The sequence below is a fragment of the Cornus florida genome, unplaced genomic scaffold, assembly GCF_030987335.1.
Source record: "Cornus florida cultivar Cherokee Brave unplaced genomic scaffold, ASM3098733v1 CherokeeBrave_3.0.0_Hap2_Chr10, whole genome shotgun sequence".
Classification (NCBI taxonomy): Eukaryota; Viridiplantae; Streptophyta; class Magnoliopsida; order Cornales; family Cornaceae; genus Cornus; species Cornus florida.
Window position 1 is genome coordinate 24,711,609 of NW_026775580.1, and position 20,981 is coordinate 24,732,589.

The window sequence follows — 20,981 nt, forward strand, 5'->3', positions numbered from 1 at the left end:
TGTTTTGATTTGGGTTCCTTCTTCCCACGGTCGTTTCGAAGTAAGATCCCTATTCTTATGTCTATCTGATTTTGTTAATTATGATTTCCCGTGGAAAACTATTTGGCAATCCATGGCTCCAACTAGGGTGGCTTTCTTTGTTTGGACTGCTGTTTGGGGAAACATTTTGACAATTGATAATTTAAGGAAAAGGGGCAATTGTATTGTTAATCGGTGTTGTCTATGCAAGAAAGATGGGGAGTCTGTTAATCACCTCCTTATGCATTGCCCTGTGGCGAATGATTGTTGGAATCTTATTTTTGGGTTGTTTGGCATGTGTTGGGTAATGCCACGATCTACTAAGGAATTGATTCATGTATGGAGAGGATGTCGTGTGAGAAGGGATGTACGCGATTTCTAAAGAGTTGTCCCACATTGTGTTTGATGGTGCACTTGGAAGGAGAGAAATAGTAGAATGTTTGAAGATAAAGAGTCGTCTACGGCAATGGTGAAACATCACATTCTTCGTTCTCTTTTCAATTATGTGAAGAGGAGTTCTTGCTCTTCTTCTGATGATTTAATTATTTTTTTGGATTCTCTGGGGCCTTAGTCCCGGTTCCATTTTTGTATAAGGGACGCGTTTCCTTTTTGAACGCCTATTTTATGTTATTATTACTTATCAAAAAAAATAATTTGTTAGCATTATAGATTTTTATTAGTACTTAAATGAATCTGCTATGTAAAACTGTCATACAATAAATAACAACCTGCTATGTAAGGCACCTTATAATACTAACTTAAGTTTAATGCCAATGGAACATAACTAGGAGCTAAACAATCTTAACCATCAATTGCATTGATGCTTTCTACTAAATATGATGAGACATGTAATACCCCTAATTTTAAAAGGATAGTCTCGGTATTTATTTATTTGTTTTAATTGTATTGTTAATTATTTAATTGATTATTTGACTAATTACTTATGTGTTTAATTGAATTAGGTATTTCTTGATTATTTGATTATATATCTATGTATTATTTGCATTTGTCTATGTGTTAATTGTTTAATTAGATTATGTGCTTAAATGGTGTTTTGATTAATTGTAAATTAAATGTTTTCTTTTCTTTTATTATTTTATTCTTTTATGGTTATGGTTAGTCGTAATGGGTCAACCGATTGGGTCCCATGGATTACTTGGATAGGAGGTTGGATGTGTGTGGATTATTACCCATGGATAGTTGTATATGTATATATATAGATATTTATTAAATACATATATAAAAAGGAAAGTAATTTATTAATTATTTTTATGGTAATTTGGGTAGTAATATTTAATCTGATGTATATGTTTTATATTTAAATAATAAAAATATACATAAATTTGATACGTGTTATGTTTTAAGTTACTTTATAATATTATGGTAACTTAAGTATTATTGGATAATCCATTAATAAATAATGGAATGTGTATAATTTATTTATTTAATAAACATATACATAAATTATATACGTAACATATTTTACTTACCTTTTTAATATTTTAATATTTATTTTTTATTATTATTTTTTTAAGTTAACCTAGATTGGGAAAAGGGTTAGGATTATTTTATTTAGCCTATAAATATATATCTATAGGTTGTAAAAGGGGGTTAGAAATATTCACGTGATATATTCTAGAGAGAGAGAGAGAGAGTTAGAGAGGGAAGGAGGAAAAGAAAAGAAGGAGGACAAAAACCCTGTAGAGAGAAGATCAAGGAAGAAGAAGTTTAACTTTCGATCCGAAAGTTTAAGGCAAGTTCTTCTTCTATCTCTTTCCCTTTGATTCGTGTTTCTGTACATGCCTAGGAAATTCCAAGATTTATTAAACACATAAAATTAAATAATTATGCATGTTTAATTGGATTAGAACATAGGTTTTATGAAATTGGTTCATATCTATTCTTGTGTTATGAATTGATAAATGCATGATTTTGATTTGCTTTCCGGTGTGAATTTTTATATGTTTAAATTATGTATTTTTCATATATGTGGAATGATGGAACGTAGAAACATGCCTAGGATTCCTGAATATTAAATAGGAACTAGGTTTAGGTTTAAATAAATTTAAATAGACTAAATTATAATGATGCTTGCTATTTGAATGTTTTAAACAAACGAATGGATTGAATCTTTTAAAATGTTTTAGCAATTGAGATTAAATGTGTAGCGTAAATTGGATATGGAGAATACTTATTTGACGGTATAATAAAATATCATCACGTATAAGATTTAGTTTGTGTAGGACATATGATATAGGAAGCTTTAATAAATAATAAGTCATTCATATTTTGTGATAACTTGATATCATATTATCATAGTTATTTCTGGATTGTTTGATGTATTTCCTTAATCGTTACATTAATTGTTGGATTGTGTGGTTTAATACACCGGTATGGGACGGTGGCATTCTAGGGACAGATTAACTTATCAGTTAAGTCCTACCTATTTTATGTAAGGGAATGGATTAACTAAAATGTTAAGTCCTACTTATATTCAAGTCAGGTCAGCTGAACAAGTTGAATGACTTATGGAGGATTAATTTATTATATAAGGGAATGGATTAACTAAAATGTTAAGTCCTACTTATATTTATACTGAATAGGATGGTACGAGATTTTATATATATAAGTATGGTGCCATGATATGAGCTTGAGTCTCAGGATCAGTGGTTAGGGTGCGTATATCGCCAGGGATGTGTAGCTAGATATAGTGTAGTTGTGTACCCTGATAGGTCTAGGTACTCATGCCCACTATATGTGCGTTTTACATGTTGCCTACTATTTAGGTTGAGACAACCCTATAGTCTAGTGAGGTTCCTTTAGTGTGTGTATATATATATATATATATACGGACTACTAGTTACTGTTGGATTGACTAGGATGTATACGTATATCGGATCTCTGCTTGGACTGTAGTAGAGTAGAACTTGTTTGTGGGCATTATTTTTTAGGTGTTCGTCAGGAATAGAGGTTGTTCATGCTGAGCGGGGATCAGTCTACTTCATTCTTCCGATGCTACATAGGAGTTCCTTTATGATTCAGTTTCCTGATTTAGACAGTTATTACTGTTATTTGTTTAGTTTGGATTTTCTAGGGGTCCACACAGTATGGATTCCCGAGTTGTATTTTGGAGGATCAGTTGTATCAGAAGAGTTTATTAATTAATAGAAATATATTATGAGGTTTATTATTAGATTATCATTTTAGTTTCTTGTCAGCATTTTATTTATTCTTCTTTATTCTTTTGTACTTTGTGTTCGTTTATTGCCGATTTGTTTTTGATATCCTCGAGTATTCGGGCGTGGGCCTGGCTAACCCGCATTCGTAAATCCGGGGGTATCACAAGACACCTCTTTGATTGACAAATATTGTTTCTGTTGGTGTTGTAATAATTGGCATATTAGATTTACCTCTATCCTGTTACTGAAATAAAACAAAACTCATCACCAATTTTGATATTTCGAAATCTATTTTAGTAAAGATCAGATTATATGCTTTGAATTTGTTAGCGCCATATATCCTTTTCTTGCAGTGCATGCTTTTCAACCACGACTCTTATTGGGCTGTCACACTCATCTTTTCTCTAATTACAGAATATGTGGATGAAGCAAATCAATGAGAATGACATGGCATGAGGATTTCACCTCGTACCCAAGTCTACCAAAGTTATTTACGAGGACACTATAGAAACCAGTTTCAAGACCTAAACCTTTGAAATTTATTTATTTTATTTATTTGTTTTGTGATTTTGGGAGGTTCCTTGCATTGAACACTAAATAATTGCATTTGAGTTTATGGAGTTACTTGCTGACAATATTCAGTTATATGATTTAGCGGATATTAGCAGGCTGTCATAACAATCTGGATCCGGGATTAAGTACTGATTTCCTTTTTTGGATATCAGGTTTCGAGGTTTGACATAACCTATTTCCTAAAGTTTTATTGCAATAAATCACATTAGAAATTTACCAGAAACACATCCAACTAGAAAGAGAAACAGAAAAAGAAAAGAGTCAAGCTCACATCTTGATAAGCTTTTGCTTCAACAGTATCATCCATCAGTTTTTGAACATCCTCCAAGTTGATCTCACTTTGTAAAGCTTTCATTGCATTATTACCGGCCTTCAAACTATCAAAAACAGCCTTCTGCTTGCTAGCCAATTCAATATCTGCAACCTAGACCAAATTTTACACTTAGGTTTCTCCACATTTTAGGAAACAACATAACCATATGAAATGGTTTAAAAAAAGGAGAGCATGAACAAATGGAATGACAAAAAAAAGGAGAAATAAATGACAAAGTAACAAATAGATTCAATTATAAGAAAATTACTTACTTGTTGCTCAACATTAATAAGCCATGCATCAACCTGCTTCAATAATTCTTCTTGCACCTTCTTCTTCTTCAATGCTAACAAGGCTCTGTCTTTCTTCTTCTCACGAAGCAAGTCCCTTGCAGCTTGCTTTTCAGCTTCGATGACAGCTTCCAGCTGAAAGAAAGGTGGCAGAAGGAGCAGTATTATCAAAACACGGCATAGATTTTGCTTTTGTAGACCAAATTACAGTTATGATGAATCCTAAAAACAAGGGAGATCCAATTTTTCCACCAAAAGTTGTGATATTTCAAAAAAAAATTCCAAATGTTCACATTCAAATTAACAAAATCCTCCACTGCAAAAATTAAAATAATTCATATGTCGAAATTATGTTGCACAAGTCAATGATTCCTTTTGTTAGCTCATAAGTGGGCAATCCACAGAGAGAAAACTTAAATGAAGAACTAGGGCCATAGAACATGTTCATCATCATCGTTATCATCATCATCATTGCCTTAATCCCATATGAATGCAGTCGGTCACATGAATTCTCTCTCCAATCTTTCTATTGCATGTCATTTCCCTTACCATGCTTAACTTTTTTAAGGCATTTTTAATAACTTCATCCCGTGTTATTTTTGGACGCCGTCTCTATCTCTTTCCTTCTATTACAACTGGTCTTCCTCTTTTCATTGGCGTCTCCAATATATATGTTTACTTATAAAAAATAAAAAAAGATCTCCAGTATATGTGTCTAAACCATCTAAATCTTCTCTCTAATTTTCTCACCAATGGGCGCTACACCTAATCTCTCTCTCTCTCCACCTTAACATTCTTATTTCCGCTACGTGAATGCGTTATTCTTGCCACTTTTTTAGTGCCCAACACTCTGCCCATAGTTGGTTTAATCACAATCCTATAATTTTTTCCTTTTTGCTTATGTGTTATTCTTTTATCACATAATTGTTATCCGGGGCTTATTTGTTATTAGTTACATAATGTTGGGGCTTATGTGTAATATTTGAAACTTGTTATTATAAATAGAATATGGTGGAAGGATTCTTTCATCCTTTCTCTCTTTCCCCACTCTCTCTCTTTTTCTCTCATCCTCTTTCTTCTCTTTTTCTTCTTCTTATACTTTATTCTTGATTTGATTATATCTTAAAGTCAACATGGTATCAAGACACGGTTTGTAAAGCTCTAAGTGTATAGTTGAAAACCTAGGGCAAGTTTATGTAAACCCTAGTGGGTGTGAAGGGTTTTTAAGAGATTCCAAGATGGGATTTGTTTGCAAGGAAGTAGTGTTAATCACATCAGCATGTACCGTATATCCAACTCCGCGGTGAGTTGGCTAGGGGTTGCAGGCTATATTACATGAACTCGGGTACGAGTGTCGGACACGGGAATGTATCCATGTATCGAACGTGTCAAATTTCCAAACAGAAGGACACATGGACACGTCTAAATATTCATTTTATTAATTATTTTATTTTATTTTCTAGAGTAAAGTATTGTTTTTTTTCTAATATAATGTTCAATATAGGCATTTAACTCTTTTTAAAGTAATAATATAATGTAATTGAATGATTGGATATGTTTTTTAAGTACATGTCTAACCAAAAGTGTCGAACACAACCCATACCCATGTCCGAAGGATATGTGTCCGACACAGGTAATTCACTACTTTTGAAGAGCCCATGTAACAGAGGTTGCTAGGGGCAGCGCGCCCCTGCTCGGGGTTCGGTGAGTTGGATCTGTTTTTGATGTATTGCAGTCTTGATTGGTGTTTTTTTCGTGTGCGCATCGTTCTGCAATAACGGCTTTTTCTTCGTCGTTTGCGATTCTGGTATGGTTTACTTTGTTGCTTTCTAGGGTTTGTGTGGTTGCTTTTTTATGCATCTCAGAAGTAATCTTTCTATTTGAAGTTTGTGTGTTAGAGAGGTGGTTCTCTAGGTATTTTGTTGCTGCTTTTGTTTCTGAGGATTGTATACCCAAAAACTGTTCGATAAAATGTCTGGCTCAGAGGTGACTTAAAAAGAAGTTGGGTCTTCTCCTAGTCTGACTCCAGTATTGGGAGGTAGTAGTGATCATCATTCAGGCCTTTGTATTAATACCGGTAGGCTGGATGATACGAACTTTATGGTGTGGGCTCAATTTGCTCGTATGCATATCAATAGTCGTAGGATGATCGACTATATCGAAGGGACTGACACGTATCCCTCCAAGAGTTATCCTGAATTCAAAGAGTGGAGTGCAAGTAATGTTGTTATTGCAGTCAATGCAGCCACAGATTAGCAAAGGGTTTCTGTTGTGAAAATTGAAAACAGCTACAGAGCTATGGACAGCTGTAGAAGAAATGTATTCCTCGGTTGGTAATTTTGCAAAACTGTATGAACTCCAACAACAAATTTCAAGATTCAAGCAGGAAGACCAAACTCTTGCTACATATTACCACACTCTACGTGGTAAATGGGAAGAGTTAGATCACTACCAAGACTACATACATGTGTGTGCAGTTGATGTTAAAGCATTTCGTGTTAGAATCTATGAGTTCTTGGATGGTCTGCATCTAAGATATGAGCATGCCAGGGTACAAGTGTTAGGCAAATATCCAACCCCTACTTTTGTTAGAGATGTGTTTTCGTATATCCAGATTGAGGAGAGTAGAATGAAGGCCATATCTGCACCTATATACACTAATCCTGAGCTAGAAGTACTCTGAGAGGTCTACTCTTGCCACACAACAATGGAACAAGCCCAATCCTCCAAAAGGAAGGAAGCAGGATAACAAGAGCAAGTTGAGGTGTGATCACTGTGGGTGTACGCGCCACACTAGGGAAACATGCTGGAATCTACACGGTCGCCCTACTCCATCTCCTGCTTATGCGAATGCTAGACCAAGGCCTGATCCATTTAGGGGGTTATCTACGGCACATACTGCAGAGAGTGAGACTGCTTCTACCGGTCATGCCTCCTCAGGGCCACCAAGTTCTGTGTCCGGGGCTAAACTTGATGCTCTTCGACATCTACTAGCTCAAAATGCCTCCATTTCCACCTCTAACTTCGCTCAGACAGGTACCTCTCATTCGGCGTATCAGGTTTCCACATTATCTGGTGAGCCACCCTGGAGGATTTGATTCAGGAGCCACTGATCACATGACTGGTATGGCATCTGATTTTTCTTCATACAGTTTATGTTCTGGTAAGGATAAGGTTAGAGTGGTTGATGGCACCTTCACCTCCATTGCTGCAGGGAAAGGTTTTGTTCATGTCTTTCATAATCTTACCTTATCCTCTGTTCTTCATGTCCCAAAGTCTACCAATAACCTCCTTTCTGTCAGTCACATTACAAAAGGCTTGAATTGTATTGTAACCTTTTGTCCATCTCACTGTGTGTTTCAGGACTTGGATACGGGGAAGACGATTGGAAGTGGACGTGAGGACATTGACTTGTATTTGCTGAATGGGAGGACAACTTCTTAAATGACCTAGTTATTGGGCTGATGCAACCTTAACAGCTACATACCTTATCAATCGCATGCCTTCTAAGGTTCTTAGCTATCAATCCCCCTTCTTTGTCTTACAGCATCACACTTCCTTGTTTGCTGTCCCTCCGAAAGTGTTTGGTTGTGTTTGTTATGTTCACATTCATCATCGCAAGGACAAAATGGACCCTAAGACAATTTGATGTGTCTTTCTTGGGTACTCCGCCACTTAAAAAGGGTATCGGTTTTATAACCCTACTAGTCGTCATCGCTTTGTCTCCATGGATGTTACATTGTTTGAGCTTGTTCTGCCCCCACCCCCCCGGCTGCCGCTCGGGATTCTCTACAGGGGGAGACTACTATACAGGTAGAGAATCCGTCATCCATTCAGAGGGAATGCCCCCTTCCTTTGCCTGTTTCCATTCAGGGGGAGCTTCTTACTAAGGTGCCTATGTCTAGTCCTCCTAATACTAATGATTTACAACAGGGAAAGCAACCAATTGTCTACACTAGGAGGGCAAAACAAGTCAATTTTTTTTTTTGATAAGTAGATTTTATTAAAGAAACCGCTCAAAAGGGGAGCGAAACCTAAGGACAAAACAAGGCCAAAATCGCCTCAGGCCTTCAAAGAGGCCAAAAAAACAACCAACTCCTCAACAGATCTAAAATCTCTCCCTGAAACCCAATAAAAAAGAGTGGAAATAATAAAGATCTTAAGCATAGAGATAGGCTTTGCCTTTCCATCGAAAAATCTCCGATTTCTCTCAAGCCAAATGCACCACCAAATACAAAGAGGCGTTGCCCTCCAAGCGTCCCGAATGAGAGCCCCCACATAAAATCCTCTCCAAGCCTCAATCAACCCTCTAGAGGATCCAGGCATAACCCACGGGATCCCAAACAACCCAATCATCAAATCCTAACAGCCTATGGCCATGCTACAATGAAGCAGAAGGTGATCAACGGTCTCCTCATCTCGCAAGCACAAATAACATCTATTAACCACCACCTGATTCCTCCTCCTCAAAATGTTCTGGGTTAAAATCCTACCTAAGACAGAAGTCCAAGCAAAGAAGGCCACCTTGAGGGGAGCCTTGGATCGCTAAATAGACTTCGAAGGGAAAAAACCTCTAGCGCCAACCGTAAGACACCTGAAAAAGGACCTCACCTCGAAGCGACCTTAAAGGTTAGGAATCCAAAGCCAACAATTAGAATCCCCAACTGTAATCATCTGTCGGTACAATAACTCCAAAAACCGGGTGACCTCCTCAATCTCCCAATCTTGGAAGTGCCTCCTAAACTGAACATCCCAAGTCAGTTTCCCGTTATTAAAATGATAACAGTCAACCACCAAGGCCTGCCTATGAGAAGCAATCCTGTAGAGCCGTGGGAAAGCCAGTGCAAGAGGAAGCTCCCCACACCAAAGATCCTCCCAAAATCTGATCCTCTTACCATCCCTTAAACGAAAACGAACATGTTTGCAGAAATCATCCCACCCCTTCCGAATGCCAGTCCAAACCCCCACACCCCTAGGACTACGCACTACAAGAGAACTCCACCCTCCACTGCTCTCCCCAAATTTATGGGCAATAACCCTCTTCCAGAGCCAACGCCTCTCCAACCCAAACTTCCAAAGCCATTTCCAAGGAGAGCCTTATTGAAAGGAAACAATCTCCTTATCCCTAAGCCACCCCTCTGAATTGGACAGCACACTTACTCCCAACGAACCAAATGAAACTTGAACTCCTCCCCTCACTCCCCCTCCCCCCCCCCACCCCAAAGAAAATTGCGCTACAATCTCTCAATCCTCTTCGCCACAGAGGAAGGAATCAGAAAGAGAGAGATGATATAAGTGAGGAGGCAAGAAAGGGTACTCTTAATCAGAGTGACCCGACCCCCCTTAGAGAGATACTGCTTCTTCCAACCCGCCAACCTTCTCTCAAATCTATCCACAAACAGATCCCAGCTCCCCACACATCTCGAAGAAGCAATCAGGGGCAACCCTAGGTAAGAAATAGGAAAGGAGCCAGTGTGACAACCAAGAATCTGGGCAAACCTCTCAATCCCAAGGACCTCCCCAACCGACACAAGAACACTCTTACCAACATTCACCTTTAACCCAGAGACAACTTGGAACCAGACCAAAACACATCTCAGATATCTCAACTGAGCCGCATCAGCATCACAGAGCACTAAAGTATCATCAACAAACATCAAGTGGGATATCTCCAACTGGTTGGTAGCATCCCTGCCCACCCTAAAGCCTCTCAAAAAACCCAAATCAACCGCCCTCTTAATCAATCTACTAAGGGCCTCCATCACAAAGCGGAACAAGAACGGAGAAATAGGGTCCCCTTATCTCAACCCCCTTGAACTAGAGAAAAAACCGGTTGGAGCTCCATTCACAAGAACTGAAAAACAAGCACAGGAAATACAGAACAGAATCCATCTCCTCTAACGCTCCCCAAATCCCATCCTCTCCATCAAGTAGGGGAGGAAGCTCCAGCTCACATGATCGTACGCCTTCTCGATGTCCAGCTTGCACAAAACACCCAGACTCCCACTATTCAATCTAGAGTTAACACATTCACTAGCAATAAGAACTTAATCCAAAATTTAACGACCTCCCACAAAAGCATTCTGAGAGTCATAAATGACACCATCCAAAACCTTCCTCAACCTAGAGGCTAGGACTTTAGCAATCAACTTGTAAAGACACCCCACCAAGCTAATAGGGCGAAAATCCCTAACATCCAACGCCCCTCCCTTTTTCGGAATGAGAGCAATAAACGTGGCATTCAAGCTCTTCTTAAAAGAGCCCTGAGTATGGAAAGCATGAAAAGTGTCCATCACCTCCACACGAACCACCTCCTAGCACTTCGAAAGAAAACGCATAGAAAAACCATCTGGACCTGGGGCTTTATCCCCATTACAGCTCTTCAATGCGGACAAAACTTCCTCTTCGAAAAATGGCTCCTCCAGGACAGAGCTCTCCTCACCCGATAAATAATCAAACTGAAGCTCTGCGAACAAAGGTCTCCAACCAGCAGATTCAGTGAACATTGAATAGTAATCTGCAATACCCTTGCAAATCTCCTCCTCCTTACAAAACACCTCCCCATCCACTCGGATTCTCCCAATGTGATTGCCCCTTCTATAAGCATTGGCAAGTCTATGAAATTTTTTTGTGTTATTATCCCCTTCCTTGAGCCACAAAGCTCTTTAGACTTTTGCCTCCACGAAATTTCCTCCATGACAGCAATCTCAGTAAACTCCGCCTGACACTCCACCCTCCTAAGTCTCAAGGAGTCCGACAAAGAGCCCTGACCCTCTATCCGATTAATATCAGCAATCTCTAAGAAAACCCTATTCTTCCGCCAAACCAGATTACCGAAAACCTCTTTATTCCAAACTTTGAGATCATTCTTCAACAGAACCCTCTGCTCGAAGCCACATATTCTCAAATCTGAAAGGGGATCTTCTGCTACGCAACCCAACACAATCCAACATCAACGGAACATAATCAGATAAAGGGCGAGCCAAGGTGGCCTGAACAACATCCGAGAACTTCTCCTCCCAATCGCTCGACACAAGGAACCTGTCAAGACGAGAGAGAGTAGGAGGAGAACGACCATTAGAATAAGTAGAGGGACCACCCACCAAAGGCAAATCAATCAACCTCGGCATATCAATAAACTCTGAAAAAGACTCCATGTCAAACGTCCATCTTTCCCCCGTTGACCTCTCAAAAGGAGAACAGACAACATTAAAGTCCCCACCAATACACCAAGGTAGCTCCCATCTTCTTCGAACCTCTCCCAACTCCTCTTAAAGTAAATATCGCACACTATCTTCTGTAGGGCCATAAACACCAGAGAAGACCCAACGAAAACCGTCCTCCAACAAAGAGAGAACACAGGAAACAGAGAAAAACCCCACCTGAGAGTCCTCCAAAGAAACCCAACGGTTATCCCACATGATAAGAACGCCACCCGCAAAGCCAATCGCATCCAGGGCAATCCACTCCACAAATCTCCCCCCTACAAGCTTCACACCATCAAGTTCGTCATCGATGCAATCTTAGTTTCTTGTAAACACACAACATGTCCACCCTTTTTCCAAATCACCGACTTCACAACTTTTCTTCTCTCCGAGTCATTGAGACCCCGGACGTTCCATGATAAAATTCGTAGCTTCATAAGGAAACAAATGAAAAAGCACTCCCACTCCTCCTTCCATCGTCCCTCTCCTTGGACTCCCTGTTCCTCCTTTCATAAGTAACGACATCAATGGGACTCCTTATCTCCCTCTCCCCCACCTCAGCCTGAAGCCCAACCCTACTTACCCCCTATCCAAAAGCTGAGCATCAAGAACTTCATTAAACAACCTCATCGCCTCATCCATCCTACCTTTAAAAGACACTCCCAAAAGAGTACCCACCTTTCCACTCTTCTCTCTCAACCACTCCTCTTCCAAACTCTCCTTGCCCACACCAGCAACCAATGCCACCAAACACTCCCCCTCCGACCCCACAACAACCAAAGGTTCAAACAATTCAAAATCAAACTCACCCCCTTCCCACTGAACCAAACCCATATCCTCTACAAAAGAGGAACTTGCAGCTCCCTCCCACCCATCGGAAGAGGAAGGGGAACAGCAAGTCAACGGCGTCATAGCCTCCTCATCAATCACAGAATTTCTTGAACTGCACTGCAAGCCCTTCAAGGCCAAATGATCCATCAATTCCTTCAGAAAAACATTGGCTGACACATCATCAAGCTTAATTTTCACATCCCTTCCCACGCAAACAGTAACTCCCTCGCGACTAAAATCACAAAGCCGAGAGGAGCCAAGCCCGAAAACACTGCCTTCACCATGACAATCAAACTTCGGCTCTCCCTCAAAAACTAGTGACAGGCATTTAGAAACTGACTCCAACACTCCCTTTTGCAACTCCAAACACCTTCGTGACACCCCACATGGAAGAGAAGACGAGGGAGAAGAAGGGTAAAGAGGAGATAGACCATGTGGAAAGACTGACCCTAGGATCAAAAAGTCTATCTCGATCCAGGAAATTCCTCAGTTGACATTGATACTCCTGATTCTTTTCCCAATAGCATTCCTGTTGATCTTGATGTCCCTATTGCCTATCGTAAAGGTGTTCGTAGTTGTACAAAACATCCTAATCTCAGTTTGAATCCTATGATGCCTTATCTCCAACATATCGTGCTTTCACTTCGTGCATCTCCTCTGTATCTGTTCCTTTTAGTGTTTCAGATGCTCTCAGTTAAACTCCATAGAAGGAGACATGCTTGAAGAGATGAAGGCCGGTACTTGGGATATTATTCCATTACCTAGGGGAAAGAAACCAGTAGGATGTAAATGGGTCTACACAATAAAGTATCATGCAGATGGAAAAACTGAGAGATACAAAGCCCGGTTAGTTGCAAAGGGCTTCACTCATACCTATGGGATTTATTATCTGGAAACATTTGCTCCAGTTGCCAAGATAAACTCTACACGTTTCCTTTCTTTGGCAGCTAATTTGAATTGGCCTTTACATCAACTAGATGTAAAGAATGCTTTTCTTCATGGTGATTTGGAGGAAGAGGTGTATATGACTATGCCACCAGGGGTTTAAGCTTGTTAATGGTCAGAATTTAGCATGTAAGCTAAATAAAGCCATGTATGGGTTAAAGCAGTTGCCCCACGTGCTTGGTTTGAGAGGTTCAGCACTACTGTGAAAAGAGTAGGGTACATAGAGGGTTAGGTAGATCATACTCACTTCATCAAGAAGCACTAACGCTGCACCACTGCCCTTATTGTATATGTTGATGATATTGTTATCATTGAAAATTATCCAAAAGAGATTCATCGAATGAAGTCATTCTTAGGGACAAAGTTCGAGGTTAAAGGCCTCGGATTGAGATACTTTCCTGGCATCGAGGAGTGCAGATGGAAGAAAGGGGTGTTCATTTCTCAACGGAAGTATGTATTAAATTTGTTGGCTGAAACAGGTAGGCTTGGAGCTAGGCCTATTGATATTCCCATTGAGAAGAACCATAGGCTTAATGATGTAAATGGAGACCCATTAGACAACGTGTGAAGATTTCAGCGATTGGTCGGGAGACTGATTTACCTATCTCTCACGCGCCCAGATATTGCATATGTTATTAGTGTGATTAGTCAGTTTATGCATGCTCCACGTACACCTCACCTTGAGACAGCTCATCATGTTCTTTGCTACCTCAAGGGTTCACCTGGTAAGGGGGATATTGTTTAGCCGTCATGGCCACTTGTGTGTTGAAGCCTATACTGATGCTGATTGGGTAGGGTCTGTGACAGATCGACGATATACTTCAGGATATTGCACATTTGTTGGAGGTAATCTTGTTTCATGGCAAAGCAAGAAACAACATGTAGTAGCTACATCTAGTGCAAAGGCTAAGTTCAGATCCATGGCACATGGAGTTTATGAGTTGTTATGACTACGAACGATGTTGGGTGAGTTGGGTTATCTTGTTCGCGAGTCAATGAAGTTGTATTGTGACAACAAGGCTATTATTAGCATTGCCCACAATCCAATTCAACACGATAGGACAAAGCACATTGAAGTCGATCAACACTTCATCAAGGAAAAGCTTCGCATTAGGCTGATTTGTGCTCCATGCGCCCACACACATGATCATGTTGCTGATGTTTTAACTAAGGGTGTGAGCAAGACTTGCTTGCAAAATATGTTTGTCAAGTTGGGCGTGATAGATATCTTTGCAACAGCTTGAGGGGGAGTGTTGTCAGGGGCTAATTTGTTATTACTTATATAATGTTGGGGCTTATGTGTAATTTTTGAAACTTGTTAGTATAAATAGAATATGGTGGAAAGATGAAAGTATTCTTTCATTCATTCTCTCTTTCCCCATCTCTCTCTCTCTCTTTCTCTCATCCTCTTTCTTCTCTTTTTCTTCTTCTTCTTCTTATATTTTACTCTTGATTTGATTATCTCTTAAAGTCAACAATAAAATCCCACTAGCTTGCCTCCATTTTTTCCAACCCGCACCAATTCTACTAGTTATATCACCATCTATCTCTCCACCACTTATTTGTGATGCTGTGGCCCAAATTTGGTTCGGGGTGAAACACTGAAAATAGCAAAAAAGAGAGTGAAAGCAAAAGCTAGGGTTTGAGGGCTGAAACTTGTAATCTCCTAATTCTTGTATAGTGAAACCTTTTGCCAGATATTTACCGTGGACGTAAACACAACTTGTGTCAAACCACACTAAATCTTTGTTTCTTGTGTGGTGCTTCTTGTTATCATGTTTGGTGATTGTTTCTTGGTTCATGGTTGTTTGTCATAACAAACTGGTGTCAAAGCTTTCTGTTCGAAGCAGGGATGGTGACCAAGTTTCAGATATCAAGAAATTTAATGACATAAACGATTTTAGCCTCTGGCGGATTAGGATGCACGCTCTGTTGGTTCAACATGGGTTATCCAAGGTGTTAAAGGAAAATGATGCACTGCTAGATAAGATTAAGGATAAAGATGAGGTTATGGAGAAAGCACATAGTACAATTATGATGCGCTTAAGTAGCGAGGTTTTGTGAGAAGTTTCTGAAGAGACTAGGCTGCATGAGTTGTGGAACAAGTTGAAGGCTCAATATATAACGAAATATCTTGTGAACCACTTGCATCTAAAGAAGCAGTTGTTTACTATTTAGATGCACAAAGGTTCCTCTTTGAAAGACCATCTTGACAAGGTAAACAGTATCATCATGGACTTGAATAATATTGATATTAAGATAGAGGATGAGGACAGGCTATTATACTGTTGTGTTCCTTACCACCCTTGTATGAGGGAAGGGTATTATACCATGAATAACCAAAAAATCAAATTAATATGGACAAAAGAGTCAAAAATAAGAAAGATGCTTTCTTCATTCTATAGGTGTCTTACGTATATTCTAGTGGATTCATTCTCGTGGAAGGCTATTTAGCGCTCTAAGGCACCCTCAAGGTGCCTTTCTTTGCATGGACATCTGCGGTGGTGAAGATCTCAACCCAAGATAATATAAAGAGGAGGAGATAGAATGTGGTCAATTGTTGTAACATGTGCAAGAGAGGTGAGGAAACGGTTGACCACCTTCTTTTGCATTACCCAGTCGCTCAAGATTGCTAGGTTTTGATGTTGGGTTTGTTTAGGGTTCAGTGGGCTATGTCAAGGTGTTCCAAAGGCTTGGTTGATGCTTGGAGAGGTTGTATAATAGGGGGTGCAAGCTCGTGATTTTTGGAGGGTCACTTTTGACCATTTGATAATGATATACTTTGGGATTTTGCATGAATTAACGGACACTGTTGCGCGTCTAGTGGTGTTTATGGCTTGAAAGAAATAGGAGATCCTTTAAAGGAAAGGAAACTCCATCGGTGCGCTGAAGTTCTCCATTATCAGCACTCTTTTTGTTGGGTTTTAGGGAAAAATTGTAAATCCTTGGAGGATATGCTATATAGTTGATTTTTTTGACTCTTTGAGACTTTTGAGGCCCCTATTTGGCCTTGTGCAGCTTTTAGGCTATATTTGGTACAGTGGGTTTGAAGGGGAAGGATAACATTAGTTATGAGGGAAAGGGAAAGGGAAGGGAAGGAAAGGGAAGGATAATTTTAACCCCCCATCGTGTTTGGTTGATTAATAAAGGAAAAGAAAGTGAAGTATAATAATCATGTTTGGGAAAAGAAGGAAAGAGAAGAAATTTACTATTATACCCTTTTCCATTTTAAAAGATATATATATATATATATCTATATATATATATATGTATAGATATATATCTAGACCAAAAATAAAAAAGTAAAATAGACCCAAAAAAAAAAAAGAAAGTAAAATAGCCTCAGCCACGTATAAGGATGATGGGCCACAAGATTTAAGGCAAATCATTTCAGCCTCCCCAATCTCTCCGCCTCTATCTGATTTATGTATTGCAGAATAAAGAAGAAGTGTGTTCCAGTCAGCCTTCTTTGCCTCCATAGACTATAGGGATCAAAAAAGCCAGCTGACGTCTTCTTGAACAGAAACCGATTCTCGTTCTCAACTCTGAACTTGCCCTCTCTCTCTCTCTCTCTCTCTCTCTGTGCACTACAGCCGTTGTCTATCAAGAATCAAAAGTTCAAAACCCATATATTTCAGTTTATCTATCAACAATCAAAAGTTCAAAACCCATATCGGCATGTCATTTCAGATTGTTTAAAAATTCAAAACCCATATCTTTCAGTTTCCATCACCCGCTATTTCAGTTCGGGTTTACCGTTCGCAAGCTTCAGCCGCTGGCTGCCGCCGTTCGCAAGCTTCAGCCACTGGCCGCCGCCGTTCGCAAGCTTAAGGTGACGAGAAGAGGGTAAAATTGGCATCACAAATATTACATCATCCATTGCCTTCCCTTTCCTTCCATTTCCGTCCATTTTTGGGAGGTTAAGCAAATCACTGTACAAAGCAGACCATAACCCTCCAAACCGTTCCCTCTCCTTTCCTTCCCTTCCACCCATTTTACCCAAACACAATTTTTCACTCACCCTCCATCACCTTCCCTTCCCTTTCCTCCCATTTCCACTCTACCAAACTGAGCCTTAAGGGATGGGTTCCCCTTTTGAACACTTTTTTATACAATCTTAGTTATAAAAAAGAAGAAGATGTTTTCTTCAATTTCCACACAATTTTAATGGAAGGCAAAACGGGATGGAAAAGAACGAGTTCCCCTTTCCTTCCTTTCACTCTCCTCCCCTGAACCAACAAGCAGGGAGCCCATAATAATAATAAATAAATAAATCTCTGTCCCCCAACCAAACACACTGGAATTGCGATATCTCGCAACAAAGTGTGCAGCTACCATGAAGGAATGTACCTCCATCTCTATGAGAACCACAGCTGGAATTAACAATCCTATTTCTAAAAAGCAAGAAAGATAAGATAATATTCAAGGTCACCTGACATAAATTTAAGCAAAATACCAAGTATTCAACAAAATGCCAATGATATTCGGAACGATGAGAATGCAACGTTTAGATGTTTAGATATGATCTTCTGTCATGAATCTATGTGTGCTTGAATATATAAATGATAAAACTAACTCTTATTTTTTTTCAACTAACTCTTATATCTATTAGATTATTTATACGGTTGTTCGTATCAGCGAATGTCTGGAAATCAGGGAATTTTAGGGAATTCTGTTCTTTGTTCTTCTGTTAATTAAGCTTCAGGCATTTTATTGTGAGTATATATTATCTAGGGTTTCTCTAAGAACTTAAAAGAGTTTTTGAGTTGTCATATTTCATATTTGCTTTATTCTTTAATGAGTGTTGTAATACAGTTGAGCAAAACATTGGAGTTTAGATAGATCTTCAAATAGCTACGGGAAGGTAAGATGATACATAATAAGATTCTTAGGACAAAATTTGCATAAGTGAAATCAAGTAATAACTATTAAAGAATGAATAAGAAGGTAGACTAAATTTAAATTGTGTTGCTTGAAATTGAATTGTGGTGGTGAACAAAATCAGAAAAATATAATTAAGTTACAACAAAATAAAGCAAAATTTGTGATAGGGAAATGCACCGACCTGCTGTTGATATTGGGCAAGCTTACGCCTCTGAGTCTTGAGAGTGAGAATTGCTCGATCAACGTCCGTTATCTTGGGTTTTTTTACGAATATATTCCCCATTATAATCAGAAGAACATATGTATATATATATATATACCTTTCGGAATTTGCTTTGAAGCTAGTTTTCCAGGAGATGGATCGGCCGGACTTGGATGAACAAGTGTTTGGGAAGCCCTAGATTAGTGAGCTTTCGCATCACTGTTCCAACCCTCCCTCCGATGAAGCTTCTTCGCTGGTCAAGGTTAAAACATGAAGCTCAATTCAACTGCATATTTGTGTGTGTGTGTGTGTGTGTGTGTGTGTGTGTGTGTATATATTGCAATCAAATCCAACGAAGCGCACTGTTGTAAGTTTTTTTTATATAATTTAATCTAAAATATATATAATATAATTTTAATTTTTTATTATATATTATGATTTGTAGTTGAATGGTTAAAAAATTTATTTTATTATTTTATTATTTTATTATTTACAAAATATATAAATATATATACAATTTATAAAACGAATTGTTCAATTCAGTTCAGTTTGATCTTGTAAACTTTAAACAGTAACAAATCATAAAAGTATTATATTAAAATCATAAAAGTATTAGATTAAACCTATTAGTCCAACTTATTCGGATTTGATTTATTTATTTAACTGATTTTTTGTGCACTCATAACAATAACAACATAACAAATGTTAACTTGAAATTGGAATAGTTCCTCAAGTCGGGTCAGTTTATGGCACATAAAGTGTGTATAGTATTATTATTATTATTATTATTATTATATATTTATGTAATTTTTTAAAATATTTTTATGTTAAAAAAACCACCAAGAAGGCAAGAAAGAGTCAAGAATTTCTCTCACCCGTGTTACATAATACTCCGTATTTAACATAAAAGGCTGTTTGTGGGACGGACTTGTCCAAGAAAATATATTGGTTTATATATTTCCTATATATCTAACATTGGACACCCACCTGGTGGTGATGTTATATTACAAAGGCCCATTACTCTGCCCATGGATTAAGCTTCTTTGTGGACCGAGAAGATGATGTCTTCACTCGCCGACTGATCACCTCATTGTAGCCATAACCCGTAACCCAACTCATTCTGGGCCATAAAATTCAGCACTAGGGACGGTAATGAGACGGAGTTAAGGTGGGTTTAACTAAATTTTAATCCGTTCAATTAGAAATTCCGTTATATCAACTTCGGTCCTACTTTGGTACGAATTTGTAATTGATAAACTATTCCCGCCCCAACTCCAGCAAACAAAATATCGACTCCGCCCCGCGTACTTTGTTTAATTGCGGGGGCGAACTGGTTATTCCACTTTTATTATTTAGTAAAAAAAAAAAAACTAACCCAATGTATTTAAATTGGGTTGATAAATAACGTAACCCAATTTTTAAATTACTAAATATTGAATATTAATATATTCACGGACACTTGCAATAAAGTGACAAAAGTCTTAAAAATATTAAATATTCCATATATATATATATATATATATATATATATATATATATAAATTTTAAAGGTACATATTATAATCAAGGCGTGTATCGCTAAATTCATCTCCGCCACAAACTCACTTCAAGTTTTTAATTATTTTACCATATCCACCCTAAACTCATTTAAGAGACTAGCAAATCCGTCTCATTAAGAATGAGATGGGTTGAAAATCCACCCAGGAGTAAATTGTCTAAGCACGCCCTTAATATATCACCTCTCTCTTTTGCTCCCATCTTAAATCAGGTGTCAATTATAAACTATTTCCAAATTTTGAACTATTTTGTATTTTTCTAATTATTTAAAAATGGGCTCTGAAAAATTGAAGCAAAGAAGCCCTAAACTTCTACATTGCTTGACCCACAAGGGCTTGTTTGTCTAGTTATGGATTTCAACATCAATTGCCTTTTAGCACCACTGTATGTTTTCACTATAAGAAGTGGAGTTTGTTATGAATGGCATGGCAGAGAGGACGAGGTTTCCACTAAATGTCTTTAGTAGGGGTTGTCCAAATAAAAACAAGGTGGTAGGCAGGTGACATTGAGTTAATTTTGACCTTTTTGTTTGAAGCATAATGACATAACGGCCTAACACACCAATAATGTTTGCAATATATGGATCACCTACAAGTTGAGCCTATATATATATAATTGATATTTTTTCAATTTATCTTTATGTCCCGCACATGCAGGCCTATTGAACCCACATTAATCTGAGGTGGACCCACCTCAAGATGTCTAGCGTGGAGACCATGTAAATTGTGTAGTAGAAGTGTTGCCTCATTTGATCGATCGTGGCCTTTTAGTCATGGAAAAATTACTAGAAGGTCATGAACGGTATGATGATTGGTGGATTAATTTAATATAAAATAATGTTAAGATTTATTTATAATATGTTAATATATTTTTGTGGGTGGAATATGGGTCGGGTATGAAAATTTGAATTTAAATTCATAATTTATGTGATAAGATAATGGAATCTTCTCACATTTGTCTATTGTTATAATTTGATGTTCAAAT

The 20,981-nt window shown here is 38.3% G+C and overlaps 1 protein-coding gene across 1 annotated transcript in view; it reads right to left on the reverse strand.

Annotated features, from left to right (window-relative positions):
* LOC132277480 (vacuolar protein sorting-associated protein 20 homolog 2-like) overlaps positions 1-18,749 on the reverse strand; it is a 34,595-nt gene extending 15,846 nt beyond the window's left edge. The window contains exons 1-3 of the mRNA XM_059779333.1: positions 18,420-18,749; positions 4,356-4,508; positions 4,042-4,194 (exon numbers count right to left, since the gene is read on the reverse strand). Of these exons, the coding sequence (XP_059635316.1) occupies positions 4,042-4,194; positions 4,356-4,508; positions 18,420-18,521 (408 nt within the window). The 5' untranslated portion in view covers positions 18,522-18,749. The remainder of the gene's footprint in view (positions 1-4,041; positions 4,195-4,355; positions 4,509-18,419) is intronic.
* Between the last annotated feature and the right edge of the window lie 2,232 nt (positions 18,750-20,981).